Raw genomic sequence first — 18,952 nt, 5'->3', positions numbered from 1 at the left:
CTTGCTACTTATTATTCATTAAAACAAACCATAATAATGGTGACAACAAACAACAAATGGGCTAAGAGTTGAACTACTATTGAACTTCTTAAGCTTAAGTCATTGGCTTGCTTAATCAGCCTTCAATTATAATTTTTCTTTTGTACCAGGGATTGAACTCAGGTCCTTGCACTTGTGAGGCAGGTGCGGTGCCACTAAGCTGAATCCCCAGCCCCTTCAATTATAATTTGAAGGACCTTATTGACAAGTAAACTTTCCAGAAACTATACATATTTTCCTAGCAAAACGATTTCTGTTTCATGTTGTTCTTAAAATTGTGTTCTGTTGCATACGTGTATTTAAGACATCTAGTGACAAGTGACAGCAATACCACTCCAATGAGCTTAAACAAAAGAAACTTTTATTTTAAGAATATAAAGGTATCTTATGTAACTGAGTACAAGAATAAGTCTGCAGTTAGGTTTCAGGAAAACAAGAATCATGAATTCATGACTTCACAGTTTTCTCTCCTCAGTTCTTCCTCTCTGCATATCTGCTTTGCTCCTCTTTCTCTCCCCTCACAAACCAACTTTCATTCTTTTTCTTGTGAATATAAAAGGAAACATAGTGACTGACAGCTCCTGAGGCTTTTAGTCCTAGAGCTCAGACTTTCCGGCTCTCTAAGTACAAAATGCAAACTTCTGGATGAAGAACTCTTTGGTTCAGTTTGGCCAGCTGTCCTCCTCTGGACCAACCAGCCACGGCCAGGAAGCAGATCCTGGAGGAAGGGCTCTGATTATCCCACTTTGATTAATATGCCTTGGTGCACTGCGGCCAGACTAGATGCTCCCATGATAGTTCAATGGGATTGCTTTGGGGGGAGGGGACACAAGACCAGAAAAAAAATGAGCCAGGCAAACAGTGCAAGTGTGCCCTTAACTCTTGTTATGATTGGAATCTTCAGTGTCCCTTAAATGTCTATGAGGTAAAAGCTTATTCCTCCAAGTGCTACAATTGATAGAGTGAAGCCTTCAGGATGTGGGGCCTAGCAAGAAGCTTTGAGGTTATTGGGGGTGTGTTCTTAAAGAGGATTGTGAGACTCCAGTCCCTTCCTCTCTCTTTCACTTCCCAGACATAAAGGGAGAGATTAGTCCCATCATGTATTCCTGCCATAATGTATCATCACCAGCCGAAAGCAACAGCACCAAGCAATCAAGGACTGAACCCTCTAATATCATGAGCCAAAACAAGTCTTCCCTTTTTATATGTTGATTATCTAAGGTATTTGTTACTGTGACAGAAAGCTAACCCGAATTTCAACTGAGTAAATTAATGTATGTGAGCCACAAGACCTAAATGAAGATAATTCAAAGAGTGCTGATTTTACAAATATTTCATCTCTCCGGGCTGCTTTTTAAAAAATTTAACACGGCAACTACAGTTTCCAAAATTTCTAAAATTTCATATTAGTGATGAATGACAACAGATTTTGATTTGTATAGGATTTGGACTATGAGGCTGCATTTGTACATGATTGTTCAACAAAGCAATGCAATAGTTTTGAAATTATGTTGATTTTAAATATCATTTGCATTTCTGCAGATGAAAATTATATAACGCACTCTACTTCATTTGATTCTCATTTGACTATTGGGAGGACTCCTCCAAATCCTAAGATAAATAGCAGGAGTTGAAATTTCAATTGCATCTGGAAAATATGTACTTTGTTCCCTTCAAAATATAGAACATGTTAGATGACAAGTCATAAAGATGCTGATTTTGATAGTGTATTCCTTTGAAGCTCTAAAATAAAATAAGGGTTGTATTACTGTGATGAAAATGATTGTAAATAAATATCTTTTTTATGAATAGGCAGGAAAAAACTTCAAGAAATAATCAGGCCAACATTCTCTCTTGGCTTCCAGAGCAAACCCTCTTTGCAGGGAAAGGAGACAGACTCTACACCCAGGTGTTCACAACCTATGGACTTTGCCTCCAGGAACTAACATTGTAGTTAGGACTAAACTATATGGCTAGGACATTTATAAATAATCCATTCTTTAGTGCCACATAGACAACTTACTCTAGTATATAAAGAGAAGTTGGGAGCTGAGAGTCCAAGCAGGCTTGAATTCCAGGCCTGGCCTTGACAATTCCCAGAGTAGATGTGATTGGTCTTGGGTGCCTTTGTACCCTGTTATGAGCATGTTATGCTGTCTTTCTGTATTTACCTTTAACTTCATCCTCCACCTTCTAGATGGTACCTGTCATTCTTCCAGTCTTGTTCTAAACTCATTTTCAGCTCCCCCCGAGGAGGCTCATGAAACTCAAGACTAATAAAACATCACAAATCTGTGGACTGGGGATGTGGGTTTCAGTCTTCACCCTGCTCCTGTTCAGTGTAACCTGAAAGTAAGGATATATTTTAATCTACAGGTTTCTATTTCCTCACCTTTAAGCCAAATGGGGAAGAATTACATAGTTGCTAAACTGTCCTCCAGATAGTAAATCTATATGAGAACTACTAGTAAGCATTTTAGGTATTGTGGGCCACATAATCTTTATTGCAACTATTGAACTTAGTCCTTCCAGGGTAGCATGAAAGCAGCATAGACAACTTCAAAAGTTATTTAGAAAGCAGGCAGTGGACCAAGCAGGGGTCCACAGGGTACAGTCTGTAGACTCCTGGCTCAGAGAATGCTTTAACAAAGGTTTGAGCTCAAAGCCCTGCTCTTTTCCTTATCTATAAGATGGGAGACTGGCATTATGCACACCTCGTGGGGGCATTTGTGGAGATTAGATGATTGGCTTGTGTAAACATGAACTCCTCTGTTCGCGGGCTTTCTGCTTGTGAGCATAGACACAGTCCAACCTCCTTATAGAGCCAAGTACATACACTCTGCCTGCCCCAAGCTACCAGCTCCCGTGGCCACTTGCTTGATACCACTTTGGCTCTAAAACAAATGACTTTGTAGCCTTCTGCTGAGAAGCCAAGAAGCTTTCTCCCAGAAAAGAATGAAGAAGTAAAAGCATGGCAGAGTCACTTCTGTCACAGTGCTGAGCCTCAGCTTATGAAGAGTACAGCTTATGAAGAATACTAGGTTTTTAGTGTTACACAGAGATTGGTAAGGAAATGGGGGGATATTAGGATGCAGTTTTGGTGGTGTAGTAGAGGTAGTGGCGGAGGTGGGAATAAAAATGTGTGCAAGCATCCGTGATCACCTGAAGGCTTGGGAGTAGACATGTCTTTTCTTTTCCCTTCAAAGTCAGTGACTGAAGGAGCAGGGATGGCCCACTCCTTTTCTGCAGAAACTGAGAGGTGCAGGATTTTATGGTATTTCAGGGTTAGATAAGTGTTCCTAGGATTGCATCATCAGCCCTACACTGTTCCTCCTGTTTTTCATGTGGCACCATGCCTGAATTTTGCACAAGATTATTAATCTTTTACAAGGGCATTGTTGACAGTTCTGTAATCATTTAGTTGAGTCATAAATCTTTTCTTTGATAAGTCAACGGTGCCTGTTATATTTGGCAAGTATTTACCAGGTACTAGCTAAGCCAGAATGATACCACAGGGGCCCTGGCTAAAACAGTGAGGCTTGGGTCTCAGTAGACTTTGCTTCTTGTCATGGCTCTGTCTATAACCAGCTGTGTGCCTTGGAGCACCAACTACTTTTATAGCATAGAGATAGTTATGTAGCTTTCCTGAGATTCAGTTTCCTCATCTGAAACACAAGAGTGTTAAACTAGATGCTTAAAGTACTTGTCAATTGTGTAAATTCCTGAAGTAGAGGATGAAGTTATCCCAGAGGTCTATAATTCTGTGGAGGTCATCTCAAATCCTCCTTAGGCTATTCCAATACTTCCTGTCAATCTGTGGGGATGACATATGAGTTAATAATCACAGGAGTTAGACTGAGAATTACCTAGCAAAGGCCACAAGTGCAGGGTAAGGAGCACATTACCTAGAAGGAAGCTTCACCCAACAATGGCCTAAACTGCAGAATCAGAAGGCCTGTGTGGAGACTTGGTTCTCTTGCTTACCATGCATGGGGCCCAGCCAAACTGTATCACCTACCAAGTCTGCTTCTTCATCCACAAAATGGAAATCACAATCTGTGTTCTGCCTACAACCCAGGGCTTGTGCAACTAATAAAACAGTTCTGGTAAAAGCCTTCTTTAAATATCAAAATCCAATGGGCCATTATAAATATGAATCCCTTCTTAAAACAGAAAACATGAGGTATATTTTTCAAGAACATTAGTAAAGGATCTAAGCACCTATGAAAATTCTAAATTATTGATAGTCATTCCTTCAAAAAGCATTTTATTCCTAAACACAGAAAAGAAATTCTTGCTAACATCATTATGCATTCCTACAACAAGGGCTTTGAGTGCTAAAAGATTCTAAGCGGTTTTAGAAAAATCAGTACTGTCAGAATACAGTCTTACCTTATCCAAAGTGTTTTCTTTGCATGCAGATCTTGGCAGGACCCAGAGAAAAGGCGACGTGATAGGAGCTAGACTGGGGAGGCTGATGGGTAATATGTTTCCTTTATTCTAGGAGGCTGTCGGACTACTCCAGGCTAGGTTCTGTTAGCGGCCCTGACAGCTCTGGGTCCACTCCAGTGGAGGGAACAAAGGCTGGGGTTTCTTTTTGAAAACTTCTTTCTGAGCAGTGAGATTGTCCAACACAGTTTTTTTGATAAAGGGCTCATTATCTATCAGTGTGACTTTGCCCTTCATTTTTTATTCTAGCCGTGCCAACAAGAGCATATTTAAGCAAATCCTTTTACCCAGACAGCTGTAACAGCACCCTGGCCATTTGTGTCAATGCTTGAGGCTTGGGTGTGGAAAATAATCAACCACAGGCTAAATTTCCAATTAGTTCAATCACCAAGAAATGTTATTTATTAGCTTGCTTTTCACTGTGTTTATACTCCTTGTCACTTTTCTAATACAAGCTAATTTTCAAATTAAAAAAAAAGAGTGTACTATTTCACAATCACTCCTGTGGCTCAGGAGACACATTCTTTATAGATCTAAGAGTGTTGCTCTTATTGGAGTAAGATGGTTCCAGAACTCTGGATGAAGTGACATCAAGAAAGAAATCAATATAACAATTAACACAGGATGAATCAGTCTGAGAGAGAGTAAGTCTGGATATGGTGGTGGAGGAAGCCTTGTATCAGGCAGGTCTACACAGGGTGATTAAACTTAGTTTCTAAGACATGGCACTGTAGTGCTAACTCAGGAAGCTGAGAGCTGATCATACTGTAAGCTTTGGAAAAGAATTTTAATCAAAGTGAGGTGGCTGTGCGAAGCCCACATTAAAAAAAGTCAGAGAGTAAGAGTAAGTTGGTGTTTATCAGACAGTCCAAGGGAGCTAGTTCCTGAGGCCAGGGGTATACACATGCTGCTCTCTAGGGAGAAGTACTCTGCTGGGTGTTCAGGATGGCCAAAAAGACTCTGTCATCATTTACTCTAAGCCCATACTCATTAAAACCACCTTTCAGTGAACAATTCTTCCGATTTTCCCTAGTATCAGGAAGTGTATGATGTGAAGATTTTCAGACTGCTATATGTGGTTGTGCATCTTGTACCCTGGGCAACAGCATCCTATCAAAGGGGACAGCAGCTACAAAATCAATATATTTGAATATTGTGACAACTTTCTGGAAGGTATTAGAAAATTCTCGGTTTTTAACAAAATCAGTATATCATAATTTTCTGACTGATAAACACAGAATGCTGTAAGAAGAAAAAAATTTTTTTTCCTTACAGATTTACTGAGGAGCAACTGACTTAACAAACTTCACATACTTAAAGTGTACAGTTTAATGAGTTACTGTCTTCATCCCCCTAAATTTCTACATGCCTTCTTTTAATCCATTCATCACTCTGCTCCTACTGCTTCCCAGTGGATCAGCAGGTAACCACTGATCTGCTTTGTATCACAGATTAGTTTGTATTTTCTAGAATTTTAAATAAATAATACCAAATTATATGAATACCATTTGGGGGCTTTTTTATTTTGCTGTCAGTTGTTAATTTGTTTGTTTGATCTAGCTTTTTTCTCTCAATATCATAATTTTGAGATTCATCCATGTCACATGAGACAATAATTCATCCCTTTTTTGCCAAGTAGTATTTCATTGTGTGGAAATACCATCATTTGTTAATTCGTTCACCTGTTAATGGGATTTGGAGTTGTTTACAATTTGGAGCTACTACAAATAAAATTGGTATGAACATTCATTTACAAATCCTAACATGAACATAAAGCTTTCATTTCTCTAGGGCAAATATTAGGAGTGGCATAATTTAATCTTATTGTAGAAGCATGTTTAATGTAAACAAACCAACAAGCTTTGTTCTTGATTGTACTACTGTACATTCCTACCACTAGTGTGATAGAGTTGGAATGTTCCATATCCTTGTCAACACTTAGCATAGTCAACCTGTATAATTTTGGCTGTGAATAGCACTATCTCATTTTTTTTTTTTTTTTTTTTAAGACAGGGTCTCACTATGAGTTCAAGCTGGTCTTGAAGTCACTGTGTAGCCCAGCCTGGTATCAAACTCATGGCGATCCTCCTGCCTCTGTCTACCAAGTGCTGGGATTACAGGCATGCAACATCATGCTGTGTTTTATTTTTTAATCCAACAAGCATTTATTGAGAACCTAGAAAACAAACATAAGAGTATTTTAAATACAGTTAGTCTTTTTAAAAAAAATTCTTTTTGTGGCAATATATATATATATATATATAAAACATAAAAATTGTCATTTTAAATACTTTGTACAATTCAATGGCATTAGTTACTTACAATGTTATGCAACCATCACCACTATCTATTTCCAAAACTTTTCATCCTTTCAAACAAAAATCTGTAGTCATTCAGCAAAAAATCCTTACTCCTAGTCTTCTATGTTACAATCTCTATTTTCGATGAATTTGTCTCTTCTCTGTGAATTTGTCTTTTCTAGACCGTTCATGTAAATGGAATCATGAAATATCTCTTCTTTTATGCCTAGCATATTTCATTAAGATATTTTTAGGCTCATCTATGTTGGTACAGGTGTCAGAATTCTTTTTTTATGGATGAAGGATATTCCATCCTGCATATGTGTGTGTGTATCACATTCACATGCTTATGCATTTTTATGTTAATGAACACTTAGATTGTTTCCAGTTTTTGGCTGTTATTGAACACTGCTTCTGTAAATTTTGATATACAGGTATCTGTTTGACATGTTTTAAATTTGCATTTTCATAATGATTAAAGATGCTTCTAAGGATGAGCTTGTTTATCATCTATATATATTTGCTGATGTTGTTCAAATCTTTAGACCAATGTTTAAAACCATTTTTTAAATTACTGAATTATAAAAGTTCTAGTGTAGTCTAAATACAAGTCCTTTGTTGGATATATATTTTGCAAATATTTTCCTAGCAAGATTTGGTTTTTTATTTTCTTAACAGCATCTTTAGAAGATAAAAAAAATTTTACCTTTGATGAAGTCCAACTTGATGATTTTTTGCCTTTTATATCATTTAAGCTTTATGTGTTCTAATACTAAAAAATATTTTATAAACCTATGTCTTCTTTTAGATGTTTTAGAGGTTTTGTTCTTAATTTGGGGGCTATTATCTGTTTTAAGTGAATTTTTATATGGTGAGATGTAAGGTCAAAGTTCATTATTCCTTGCCTGTGACTTTTCATTTATCCTCATACTTGGTATCAGTTTAGCACAATTTGTAGAACTGGCAGCATGGGTGACCCTATTGGTCTGTCCTCAAGTCTCGCTCTGACTTACCCGACCTTCAGACATGATATTGAAGTAGCACTTGTATTATAAGGTTTTAATAGTCACAAATATAAGAACTTAGTGTCAAGTTTCATTTTACCCTTCAGTTCTTTCTTTCTTACTGAGTGCCTCATTATGTATCAGGGAACTGATTAGCTGCTAGAGTTGTATAAAAGTAGCCTTTGCTTTCCAGAAAATGACAACACAAAAATTTGCTTCTATGTTTCATACTTTATTTACTCAACTGAGATTACTTTTTTTTGGTTTTTTGGTACGAAAGCCTAATTTTCTTTCCTTTCTTTTTTTTTTTTTTTTTGGTACCGGGGATTGAACATGGGACCTTGCGCTTGCAAGGCAGGCGCCGGAACCACTGAGCTAACTCCCCAGCCCTCTAATTTTCTTATTACAGGTGTTTTTGAGAGCAAATATTGAATAAATTTAACTAAAGCTGTCATCGAGGTATCTCATCATTTCCACATCGTGCTGGTAGATTTATTTACAAACTTATTCTAAAAGTACAGGGGACTAAAGGGTTAAGAGATAGGGGTCCCCAAAGCAGGCTTTTGAGTGTTGTGACTAAGATCTGACTTTCCCTCTGGTACAGTCAGAAGTTCCCTGTCCTAATACCTCGTAACAACTTTATAAGCTAAGAAGCAGAAGAATGATGATTATAGCACTGTTTGCCTTTGAATTCTTACTCTCCTAGTAAGCATCCTAGTCAATACATTTTTTCATGTTGCTCTATAATAGTGCTTTACCTGGATAACACTGTAAAGCTAAGTAATACACAGATTGTATTTCTCCCTCTCATGGCTTGTATCTGGATATCCCCTTAAAGCCTTATGTGATCATAGATGGGGAGTTTCACAGGTGGCTGGATTAGGGTGTGGGAATGTGGATTAAGGGTGTGGATAATGGAAGCCATACCCTCCATATGGGTGGCGCCAATCAATAAATAGGTTTGTACCCTGGATGGAATACAGAACATAAAGGGACAGAAAGAGGACAGGCTGGCTGCTTCTGCTTCTCCTCTGCCTCCTTCTTGTTCTTTTCTGCTTCCTGCCTACCTATCATGGACTGTTTTTCTTCTGTGATGGCCCTCTCCCACTCCACCGTGCCTTGGAGTGACTGTGGACTGAAACCTCTGCAAACTGTGAGCCAAAATAAATCTTTCCTCCTTTAACTTGGGGGTGTCAGGTATTTTGTTCCAACAACTGGAAAAGGGACTAAGACAGATTTTAGTACCAGAGAAGTGTATCAATGCTATCACACTACCTGGCCATGTAGTTCAGGAGCCTTTGAAAGGACTTTCAGGAAGAGTTTGAGAAGATTTGGAGATGAAGACTGAAGAAGCAGCCCTGGAATGCTGTAAACTGAACTTGATGGGAAATTCTGGTCATAGGTCAGAAGCCCAGAATGCTGATAGCGATGCTGCTGGTAAAAATCAGGCTCAGGAGGGCTCTCTTAGGAACAAGGACTTTATTGGCTGTTGGACTACAGACCATATGTGCTAAGCTTTGGGAGAAAATTTGTCTGCATTTTGCTCATGATCAGAGACTTTGCCTGAGACTGAGATTAAGGGCAGCTGACTAATCCTGTGGAAGAAATTTCAAGGCATTCTAATGTTGAGGCCATGGAATGGCTACTGTTGGGGGCCTTTAGCCAGATGTATATTGAGAATCATGAGCAAACAGCCCAGCAGAATGATTTTAAAATTTGTGTGCTTGGCCAAAAAGAAAGCTCCAGTAAAGTTGCACCCTGTAAGGATGAAACAGATGAGAACTTGGTTGCTGAAAAGATTAGTAATTAAAAGCCAAGCATATAAGAAAAGGACAAAAGGACAAAAGAAAAAGGTGGCCCAAGGGCATCACAAGAACCAGCAAGGGCTCTACCTTTATGGCCTCAAAACTGCAAAAGTGAAAGACTTTGCTTTGAGAAGAGAGCCCCAGGGCACCATGTTCCAGAATGGCTGCAGTCTGGGGAATTTTTTCCCCTCAGGATTAGGTTCACAGAGCTCAGCAATCCAGGCACTTGATCCCTGAAGCCAAAAGAGAAGGAAGCCTGACTACTACTCTAGCTGGTGACAGACCTTGACGTCATTCACATGATGCTGGTTTTAGGCACATGCAGAATCCAAGAGTTGTAGGGGCAGGAAGGCTTCCACCCTGATTTCAGAAAAGTGCCTGGGAGGCCAGGCAGTGTGGCCCCGAGAGGGCAGTGCATGAAAGTTTGAGGGTAAAGCTGAGGGTGCAGTGGAGACCCCAGAGGTTGCAGAAGCCAGGAATGTGGATTGGGTAAGGAAAGCTGCACACCATGAGCAAAGTTGGCCCAAGAGAGATGCCATGGGAGCTGCAACCACCAGCAGTGCTATAGAGGTGGAGCCATCCAAGCCCTATGGTGTTCACATCTTGCCACCGATTACACTGGATGTTGGACATGGAACTATGGGACTTAATGTTTGCCTTGCTGGATTTTGGGCTTGTTTTGCTCCCATTCCTTTCCATCCCTCTATTTGGAATGGGAATGTTTATTTTGTGCCATTGTATGTTGGAAGTGTTTAATTTTCTTTTCATTTGCACAGGGGCTAGCAGCTAAGAGTTGCCCTAAACCTCAGAGGAGACTTTGGACTTGGACTTTTCGGCAATGCTGAAACTGTTAGGATTTTGGAAACTCGCAGAGATGGACTAAATAAATACCTTTTGCATAAAGAGATTAGCATGAGTATTTTGGGGGCCAGAGGTGGAATGGTATGGCTTGTATATAGATGACCCCAAAGCCTCATGTGGTCATAGGTGGGGAGTTTTGAAGGTGGCTGGGTTAGTGTGTGTGAATGTGGATTAAGGGTGTAGATAATGGAAGCCCCACCGTGGGCATGGGTGGTACCAAAAAATAGGCTTGTAACTTGAATGGAGTATAAAGGCATAGAAAGGCAAGCTTTCTCTGCTTTCTCCTCCTCCCCCACCCCTGCTTCACTGCCTCCTGCCTCCCCTGTCAGGACTGGTTCTCCTCTGAGATGCCGCTCTGCCACACAGCCCTGCCTCGGAGTTAGCTGACTGTGGCGTGAAATCTTTACAAATAGTGATCCAAAATAAACCTTTCTTCCTTTAACTTGTGGGTGTTGGGTATTTTGTCCCAGCAATGAGAAAAGTAACTAAGACACTCCCCAAAAGTAGCTAAGACACTTTTCAGGTATCAGACAGGATAAAAGGAAAACAGAAACTGTTGGACAAAAAGCCATAGTGTTTGGCTCACCCCTTACTGACTCTCAGACATTAAGGGCCTACCCTACAATATTAATGAACAGAACATGTAAACTACATGTGTCTTTAGTAAGCATTTTAACAAGCCAGTACTCTTTTTCAGTGACTTTATGACCTACATCATCACAAAATTGTACAACACTAAGTATTGCACTGATGTGGCCTATTACACATTTCAAAACAATGTTGACTTAATTGCCAGAATTGATGATTGGGAAATTGCTCATAAAAATCTGTACTATATTTCTAACTTCTTTGTGAAATTGGAAAATCTGGCAAATCTGGGCCCACTCTTCTGCATGGAGACCATCAGTTGACCTCCAGCATCAGCTGGCCCTATAAGGCCAGCCATTTGAAGTTTAGTCTTCCCAGCTGGCTTAGCTGATGGCATCTGTTCCACCTGGATTCCCCAAGCCAGGGGCTCTTAAAACCTGGCTTCTTTGAATCATGTGAGATTTAAAAGTTAATAATACCTGCTTTTCACCTGTAGAGATTTTTATATAATCTGTCTTGGATACAGACTATGTATTGGGATTTTTATAAGCTTCCCAGGCAATGGCAATAATGTAGCCAAAATTGAAGACACAATCTAAGATAGAGTTTCTTAAACTTGCATATGAATCACCTGGGAATCTGGCTAAACTGAAAATTATGATCCAGTAGGTCTGATACAGGGGCTAGGATTCTGCATTTTTAAAGCTCTTGTAAGGTGCCAATGCTGCTGGTCCATGGACCTCACTTTGAGAAGCAAGGTTCGCCGGGTGTGGTGGTGCACCGCCTGTAATCCCAGCACTAAGCGGGCTGAGGCAGAAGGATTGCTGTGAGTTCAAGGGCAGCCTGGGCTACATAGTGAGTTCAAGGCCAGGCTGAACTACATAGCGAAGACCTGTCTCTAAAAAAAAAAAGTAAGGCTTTAAGGCAGTGGTGGCAAACCTATGGGATGCATGCCACAGCAGGCTGTTGGTATCATTGAAAGCTCTAAAATGCTCACCATCACTCCTCTAAGGCATTTGTACTTTGTTTTGGCTTTGAACCCTAAAATATATACTTAGGTTTAATGTCTAAGGGAAACATATCCTAACACTCAGATTATTAAAGAAGGAGGCGCGAGATGGCAAAGGAGAGTATCCTACTGGTCATCTCTGAGGAGGCTATTTTCTCAGCTTTCTTCAGCCACTTAAAGCCTTTCTTGGTATCGGGGGTTCTTGACTTCATACATCTGACCTCAAAACCACCTTTGCTGCTATGCATTATGCACGACACTACTGCATCCTTTTGGAGACTGTATATTCTCTGCCATTTTGAGATTCTCCCTGGTGGCATTACCTGAGACCCAACTGTTTGGCCATTGCGGATTAAATTGTTTATAGGCTTCTAAGCACATTTTATTATGGTGGATTCGTCTGTATTCCTAGAAGCCTTAAAGCAGTGAGGGGGAACCTTTTAGAGTTTCAGTGATATAAACAGCTTGCTGTGGAGCCACTGCCCTACAGCAATTGTCCTCAAACCCTAGCATGCATTAGATGACTTGGAAGGCTAATTAAAACAGAGCGATGGGTTCCATCCCAGCATTTCTAAATGAGTGAGGACAGATAATTTGGTATTCCCAGGAAATTCTTCAGAGATGCTTAATGTAGCTATTCTGGAGAGAGGAGAGGAAGGCAGCCGAAGCAAAGGGCTCCTGGCCTTGCCACATGACTTCTTCTTTTGCAAGTTATATTGTGGAATTACCAGTGAGATTTTACTAAAAGTTACCTCAAAGACTAATTTAAATACTCGTTTGTTGCCTTTTTGCTTTTACTTCATATAAATCAACAGAAAAAGAAAATAGTAGTGATACGGAGAGGAGGTGTCAATTTTATACAAATGAAACAAACACAAATCTATTAGGTATTTGTACATGGAAAAAGAACCTTATTTTTTTTTCCACGGGCCACTCTTTGAACTTAAGCTATGTGTTCAAATATGATGGAAAAATTAAATAAAACCCAACATATGCTGGAAATAAATTGCCAAACTGTCTTAAAAAGGAAGCACAATTAGGGAGTTTATATTGTGTAGTGCATTAAATCCAGGAACTTGGCCTATACAAAAGGAGATAGCTGGTAAGGTTTGATTTTCAGTTTCTCCAGAGTTGCACCTAAAGGAAATACTGTGAACACTACAGCAGTCTCACTTGAATTTATTGGATTGGATCAAAGTAATTCTACTACAAGGTGAGACACATCATCCTATCTACAAAGCTCAGATTACAATGAGGCCCTGCATTTCACATAGTAGGTGCGAAGACCACATCTTAGTAAATTTCATATTTACTTTTAGATAAAGTAGATTCTTGAACATGACATGGGCAGCTACTTTTTTGTATTTCAGCTTCAAGAGATCTTGGAATAACAGAAACAGCAGCACCTGAAGCCTAAAATAGCCTAAAGTGGAACTTTTTCATTAGGCTGTCTCCTTTAAAAGTGACTATATTTTGTAAAGATAGGCAATGCATTTCAATAATGTTCTTTCTCCTACTTCCAATGCCCACAGAAATAATCACCACATTCAAAGTATGACAAAGGTCTGAGTGCTTTTCTTTCTTTTCAAAAAGTAGTTTTCCGTAAGGACACTAGGAAAGACTTGCAAAAAGGACTTCAGGGCAAGCAAGGTGGGTCCGTGCAGACCTCTAATCTGCAAACATGGTAATGTGGGAAGAGCTGTTTTTAAAAAACAAAACAAAAAACCCAAACTCTCACAGGTTTTAATGGGAAGGAGTAGAACACAAGTGCTGGCATTCCATCTATCAGTGGAAGGTTTGAACATCAAATTTCTCTTGAGCAGCTTAAGTAGTGATTACTACTCGAAGGATCTGCATTTTACAACGCACACATTTAATAAACAATGTAATTCATCTGAGCTCCCACCCTACCACTAGCGACCTACATTTGCTCGGTCATCTCAGGACTGAAGAGATCAGCCAGCTTGCACCCTCCTCACGGAGCACTTCCCGTGCCGAGGTCCCGTCTGCTCTGCAGGCAGCGGTGGCAGGCTCCTGGAGACGCGGCAGGCCTGGGCACTCGTCCCTCCGGTTCACCCTTTCACCCTTCCTTCACCCCGGGAGCGCCACTGGGGAGGCCGTGCAGGCGCGGCCAGGAACTGCAAGGCCCCCAAGCTATGGCGAGCCCAGGATTCCGCGTCCTCCTCACCCCACCCCCTCTGCTGGGAGCCGGGGCTGCACTGGAACAGCCGGTCCCCAGGGAGGCCTGAACTTGCCCGCGCCCTCCCCAGACCCCCGCCCCGGGACCAGGAGACGCCCAGCAGCCGGGCCAGCCCGGGACGATTCAGGCTGCGGCGCTCCACCACGGAGGCAGCGAGCGGCCAGGCCGCCCAGGGCATGCCCACGGTGGGGGCCGAAGGCGAGGGAGGCCACAGGCAGGGTCGGCTGGCTGGAGCCGGCGCCCCCACCCAGGTTGCCCGGCGCGGTGAGGGGCAGAGGCGGAGGGCTCGGCGCGGGCTCAGGGGGCGGGGCCGCGCGCGCTGATTGGCGCGGGCTCGGGGGCGGGGCCGGGCGCCGGAGCCGCGGCTGCACGGAGAGGAGTAGCTAGCAGCTGGAGCGGCGTTGGAGGAAGCGGCGGCCGCGGCGAGGGCGGTGGACGAGCGGGTCGGAGACGTGGAGCCGGGATCGACGGGCAGGGTTGGCCGGCTCGGAGGCGCGTCGGAGCAGTGCGCTCGGGAGGCCGCTGCAGCGCGAGCCCGCGGAGGAAGGAAGCGCCAGCGGGGAGGTAGGGGCGCGGCGGGTCCGGTGTGTGTGCCCGGGAGGGGGAGGAGGTACGTGCACGCGCGGCGGCCGCTCTTCCTGTCACCCGCGGTCGGTTCTGCTTCTGCAGCGCCGGCCCCGGGAAGGGGGCGGCAGCGTTCCCCGGCCCGGGGCCAGCTCCATGCACGCCGCGGCCGCTGCTGGCTCCGTCCCGGCCCCCGAGCCGGCGCTGCCCACCGCGGACGCCTTCGCCCCGGGGTGCCACGGAGCGCGGGCTCCCCTCCGCCGCCGCACGCTTCCGAGGGTCTCCCTGTCGCCGTGCTGCAGCCTCCTGGGCCCGGCCCGGTGGAGGGCGCCTTGGCCGCTGCCGGTTCCTCGGAGAGCAGCGCTCCCTTCCCCCGCGGCCTCCAGCTGCAGCCGAGGTCGCGGCCCCGGGAGAGCAGGCGGGGTCCCCGAGGTCCCCTAGCGCGCCCTAGCCCCCGCCCTCCGAAGTTGGCTGCCCTCCTCTTCCGGGGTGGGGGAAGTGCGCCTCTGGGAGGTCGGTCGCCGGGGCCGGACTCGGCGTCCAGCGCGGGGCAGGTTGTTGGAGGCACCTTTAGCGGGGTCTCGGCATCGCCCGGAAATCCAGCTTTTTGTAACTCGGGGCAAGACCGGAGGGACCTGCCCAGCAATATGGAGCCGGCTGGGAGAGCGAGCGAGTGTGCATGCCGGAGCTGAAATATCGGGGCTGGGGGAGTGGGTGGGGGTGGGAGCCGCAGCTCCAGTAGTCTTCCCAAGGCAAACTGCCCGGCAGATTCCGAGACAAAGAGCAGAAAAGCTCCGGCCCGGTACCCGCTTGCAGAATTGCATTTTGAGAACCAGAATTTGAGCATGAAAATGCAAGGATGTGAGCAGAATGGCTGTTACATGTTGAATGCAGAATGTGTAGGAACTGGATTTGGGGGGAATTCTGCTTCGGGCGCTGTGACGACCGGAAAGGTTATTCCGGGAGGAGCTGCGGCGCTCTTGGAGTCCGAGAGGGAGTTCACTCTTAACTTGGGGGTTTCAGGACTTTAGGGTCCTCCTTTCACCCCGTTCTTTTCCTCTTTGTCAGTCAGTGCGAAATAGGAATGGATAAAGCAGTTCCGGGTTTTGAATGCAGCACGAGATTGTCATTTCAGTGTGAGGAGTTTCGAGTTTTAGTTGTTAGGCGGGATATTCACAAAGCTTTTTGACCTAGGCTTTATGTGGAATTGCATTTTAATATTTCATTAGCTTCTGTTACGTTTTGGCAACCTTAAAGATAGGTTAGGTATTAGCTAGGAAAGACTGGAGTAGGCAGACAGGTTCATTTCTGAGACAGGTTTTGGGGTGATTGATGTTCAAGTACAAATCAGGAATTTGATGACTTCAGCACTGGAAAAGGCACAAGCATCTTTTTTGACGATTACTCTGTTCTTGAAATAAACCACTTAAAAGCAAGCAGATGATAGCTTTCCTAGGTATAAAAGTTGCATAAACTTTGGGCTACAAGTGTTTTGCTCATTGTAAAGAATATTTTAATTTTTTTAAGCTCTAAATTTTGTTGGCACAGAGTCAAAGCTTAAATTGAAAAGGCCAAGTGGAGAGGCTAGATGTGACAGTCACAGGTAGGCATCTGAGGGTCATACTAGTTTTTTCATAGCAACCTGTAGATTTTTATGTTTGGAAGAAAGTTTTATGTGTCTAATATTGGCTTTCAACGTGTTAGGTACATTTACTTTTTTGTTTGTTTTGGTACTGGGGCTTGAACTCCTTGTGCTTGTGAGGCAGGCTGCGGAACCACTGAGCTACCACTGAGCTAAATCCCCGGTTCTTGGTACATTTATTTTTAACCTTAATCTTAATTTGGGACACGTTCTTAGTTGCATAACAACTCTGCAATGTACATATTGTTATCAGCTCTTATCTGTTTTTTTAAAAATGCTGATAGCACGCAAAGACCCGAGTTCGATCCCCGGAACCAAAAAAAAAAATGCTGATAGCAACAGCACTGTCTTCACATCTGTGATGCTGTATAATTCGTGTAAACAAGCGTTTCACTTCCCATTGATTAAATATATTGTTTTCTTTAGCTTTTTTGTTTCATACATTTCTAGTGTAAAATTGGTTTTGAGAAACAGAAGTGACACAGTAAGTTACAGGAATATTCTTTTGGTTATGGACAGGAGTGAGACGGTAGGCATTTATCTTCTGGAAATGTCAGTTATTACACCTTACACCTAAGCTGATTTCTGGAAGGGCTTTGAATCTTAAGTGCAAACCTATTCACCTTGCCCAGCTTTATAATGTTAAAAGTATGGCCATTCCTTTAATTAAATTTTCTCATGAATGCCATCTAATTTTTGGGTTTGGTATGTTGATTGAAAGTTCTTTTTTTCCCCCTCCCAGGTATTTCAAGGGAGTATTGTAAAAAGGCATCCACTTTGAAAGACTGTCTACATAGTCCTTAAAACAGGAACAATTCTAGTTCAGCTTTTATTGTGTTTGCATTTTGTGATTTGCAAAATGTGCCTTATTGAATAAAGAGATTGTGAATTAGCTGACTGGAAAAAATTGATTTAATAGGCAAGTACAATATAGCAAGCTGAGATAAGGTTTGCATGTTTTTACTTTTAATTCTCTAATGTTTGAGGTGTATACAATGCAGAAGAAAAGAGAAATGCTTAAGTACCCATGTATTATATGTTTTAGACAGACTGACCACAGATCTCTCTTACCCGGCATAAGGCCTTTGCCCGTAGAGGCAAGAACATGACGTATCATAGCGAAGTCCTGCAAGACTAGAAAGTTAGTAATCAATGGAAGGGGTTATCGATTTAGTTTTTTTTGTTTGTTTGGGGTTTTTTTGGAACTGGGGATCGAACTCAGGACCTTGTGCTTTCAAGGCAGGCAGTGCCACCACTGAGCTAAATCCTGGCCCTCGATTTAGTTGTTAGTTTAGGAGACATAAATCACATTGCAGTTTTTTATTAAAAATCTAGGTTATAATTTGTTTTTTTGGTGCTTTTGAGACAGGGTCATGTTATGAAGTTCAGGCTGGCCTTGAACTTTTACTATGTAGCCCAGGTTGGCTATGAACTCACAGCTATTCTCCTGCCTCAGCCTCCTGAATGCTGGGATTATAGGGGATGTGCTACCATGTTCAGCCAATGTTTAAAGTATTTGTTTTACTGTACTTGTTATTTTTTTTTCCATCCTCACCCACTACACCGTAATGTGATTACTTGCCAAGATTCTGCCAATGCTCTTATTGAAATAACTTGCCTAAGAGCGGCAATTAAAAGGCATTTCATGTACACTAAGCCAAATGAACTGAAAAATAGACTATGTCATTACTTATACATTTGTGCATTTAGTTTATGTTAGGTTCCTCCCCCTTCTGTTTTTGGGAAAGGATAGAATGAGTATAGTATTACTTTTACTGAAAAAAAAAAACACCTTTGTAGATTTTATTCTGCCACCATTGTTTTTGGTATCACATACATACCCACAGGCACCTGTATTCAAAATAGTTTTCAAGTTAATGAACACCCCAGAGAGTATAGAAGTCACAGGAGTCTGGCCAGAGTGTGAGGAGGCTCCACCAGTGGTGTTGGGGCTGATTCAGCCCTGATGCCTAGCCTTGGCTAGCTTTGCCCCTTGCCTTCCTCTTGGGCTGCCCCGTGACCCCAGCCTGGAACTCTGCCCAGGAACTGGAGTAGCATCGAGAGGGCACAGCCACCTTCAGCCCCTGGGGAGTTGAATTACTCTGCTCATTTTTTTCTCTATGAGGCAGACCAGCGAGCACTCTGCAAACTGTTGAGGAGCAATATTGTTCTCTAACTTCACCACCTGCCCCCCTCCCCCCTCCCAGGTCTCCTTCACCCTGACCTCTACTGAGGCACCCTGAACCTGGGCTTCTCTCAGGGAGAGAACTAGTTGGGCAAAGTTCACCCTCAGCCTTTATCTGTCTGCCTACTTCCAGCAGGTTTTTTTATTCAGCTAGCTTGGAGATTCAGTTAGAGCTGTATGCAGCCTTTAGAGGAGGTTTGAGAGAAAACTCCTGGCAGATGTCTGTTCTCATTTTAAATCCGAACCATATAAATGGCAGTCAGGGACATTTTGTGCTAATAGTACTATTGTTACTAAATAGTAGTG

The 18,952-nt window shown here is 42.7% G+C and overlaps 2 protein-coding genes across 8 annotated transcripts in view; one reads left to right on the top strand and one right to left on the bottom strand.

The window, feature by feature from the left end:
* LOC147824424 (uncharacterized) overlaps positions 1-17,833 on the bottom strand; it is a 38,675-nt gene extending 20,842 nt beyond the window's left edge. For 3 of the 5 annotated variants that reach the window (XM_087189522.1, XM_087189525.1, XM_087189524.1), the window contains exon 1: positions 13,981-17,833. In XM_087189522.1, the coding sequence (XP_087045648.1) occupies positions 14,128-15,666 (1,539 nt within the window). In that variant the 5' untranslated portion in view covers positions 15,667-17,833 and the 3' untranslated portion in view covers positions 13,981-14,127. Of the gene's footprint in view, positions 1-383; positions 6,665-13,218; positions 13,907-13,980 lie in introns of those variants that run through there. The other 2 variants (XM_087189527.1, XM_087189526.1) reach the window with 2 other exon arrangements.
* Pik3r1 (phosphoinositide-3-kinase regulatory subunit 1) overlaps positions 1-18,952 on the top strand; it is a 138,040-nt gene that overhangs the window by 36,115 nt on the left and 82,973 nt on the right. For 2 of the 3 annotated variants that reach the window (XM_087189521.1, XM_004862838.4), the window contains exon 1: positions 14,682-14,819. The exons of the other annotated variant lie outside the window; for it this stretch is intronic. The gene's annotated coding sequence lies outside the window, so the exon portion shown is untranslated. Of the gene's footprint in view, positions 1-14,681; positions 14,820-18,952 lie in introns of those variants that run through there. 3 annotated transcript variants of the gene reach the window in all.

This window comes from Heterocephalus glaber, unplaced genomic scaffold (assembly GCF_053883595.1).
Source record: "Heterocephalus glaber isolate CG9 unplaced genomic scaffold, H.glaber_assembly_v1.0 deba00001543, whole genome shotgun sequence".
Lineage (NCBI taxonomy): Eukaryota > Metazoa > Chordata > Mammalia > Rodentia > Bathyergidae > Heterocephalus > Heterocephalus glaber.
This window is presented reverse-complemented; position numbering and strand designations above follow the sequence as displayed.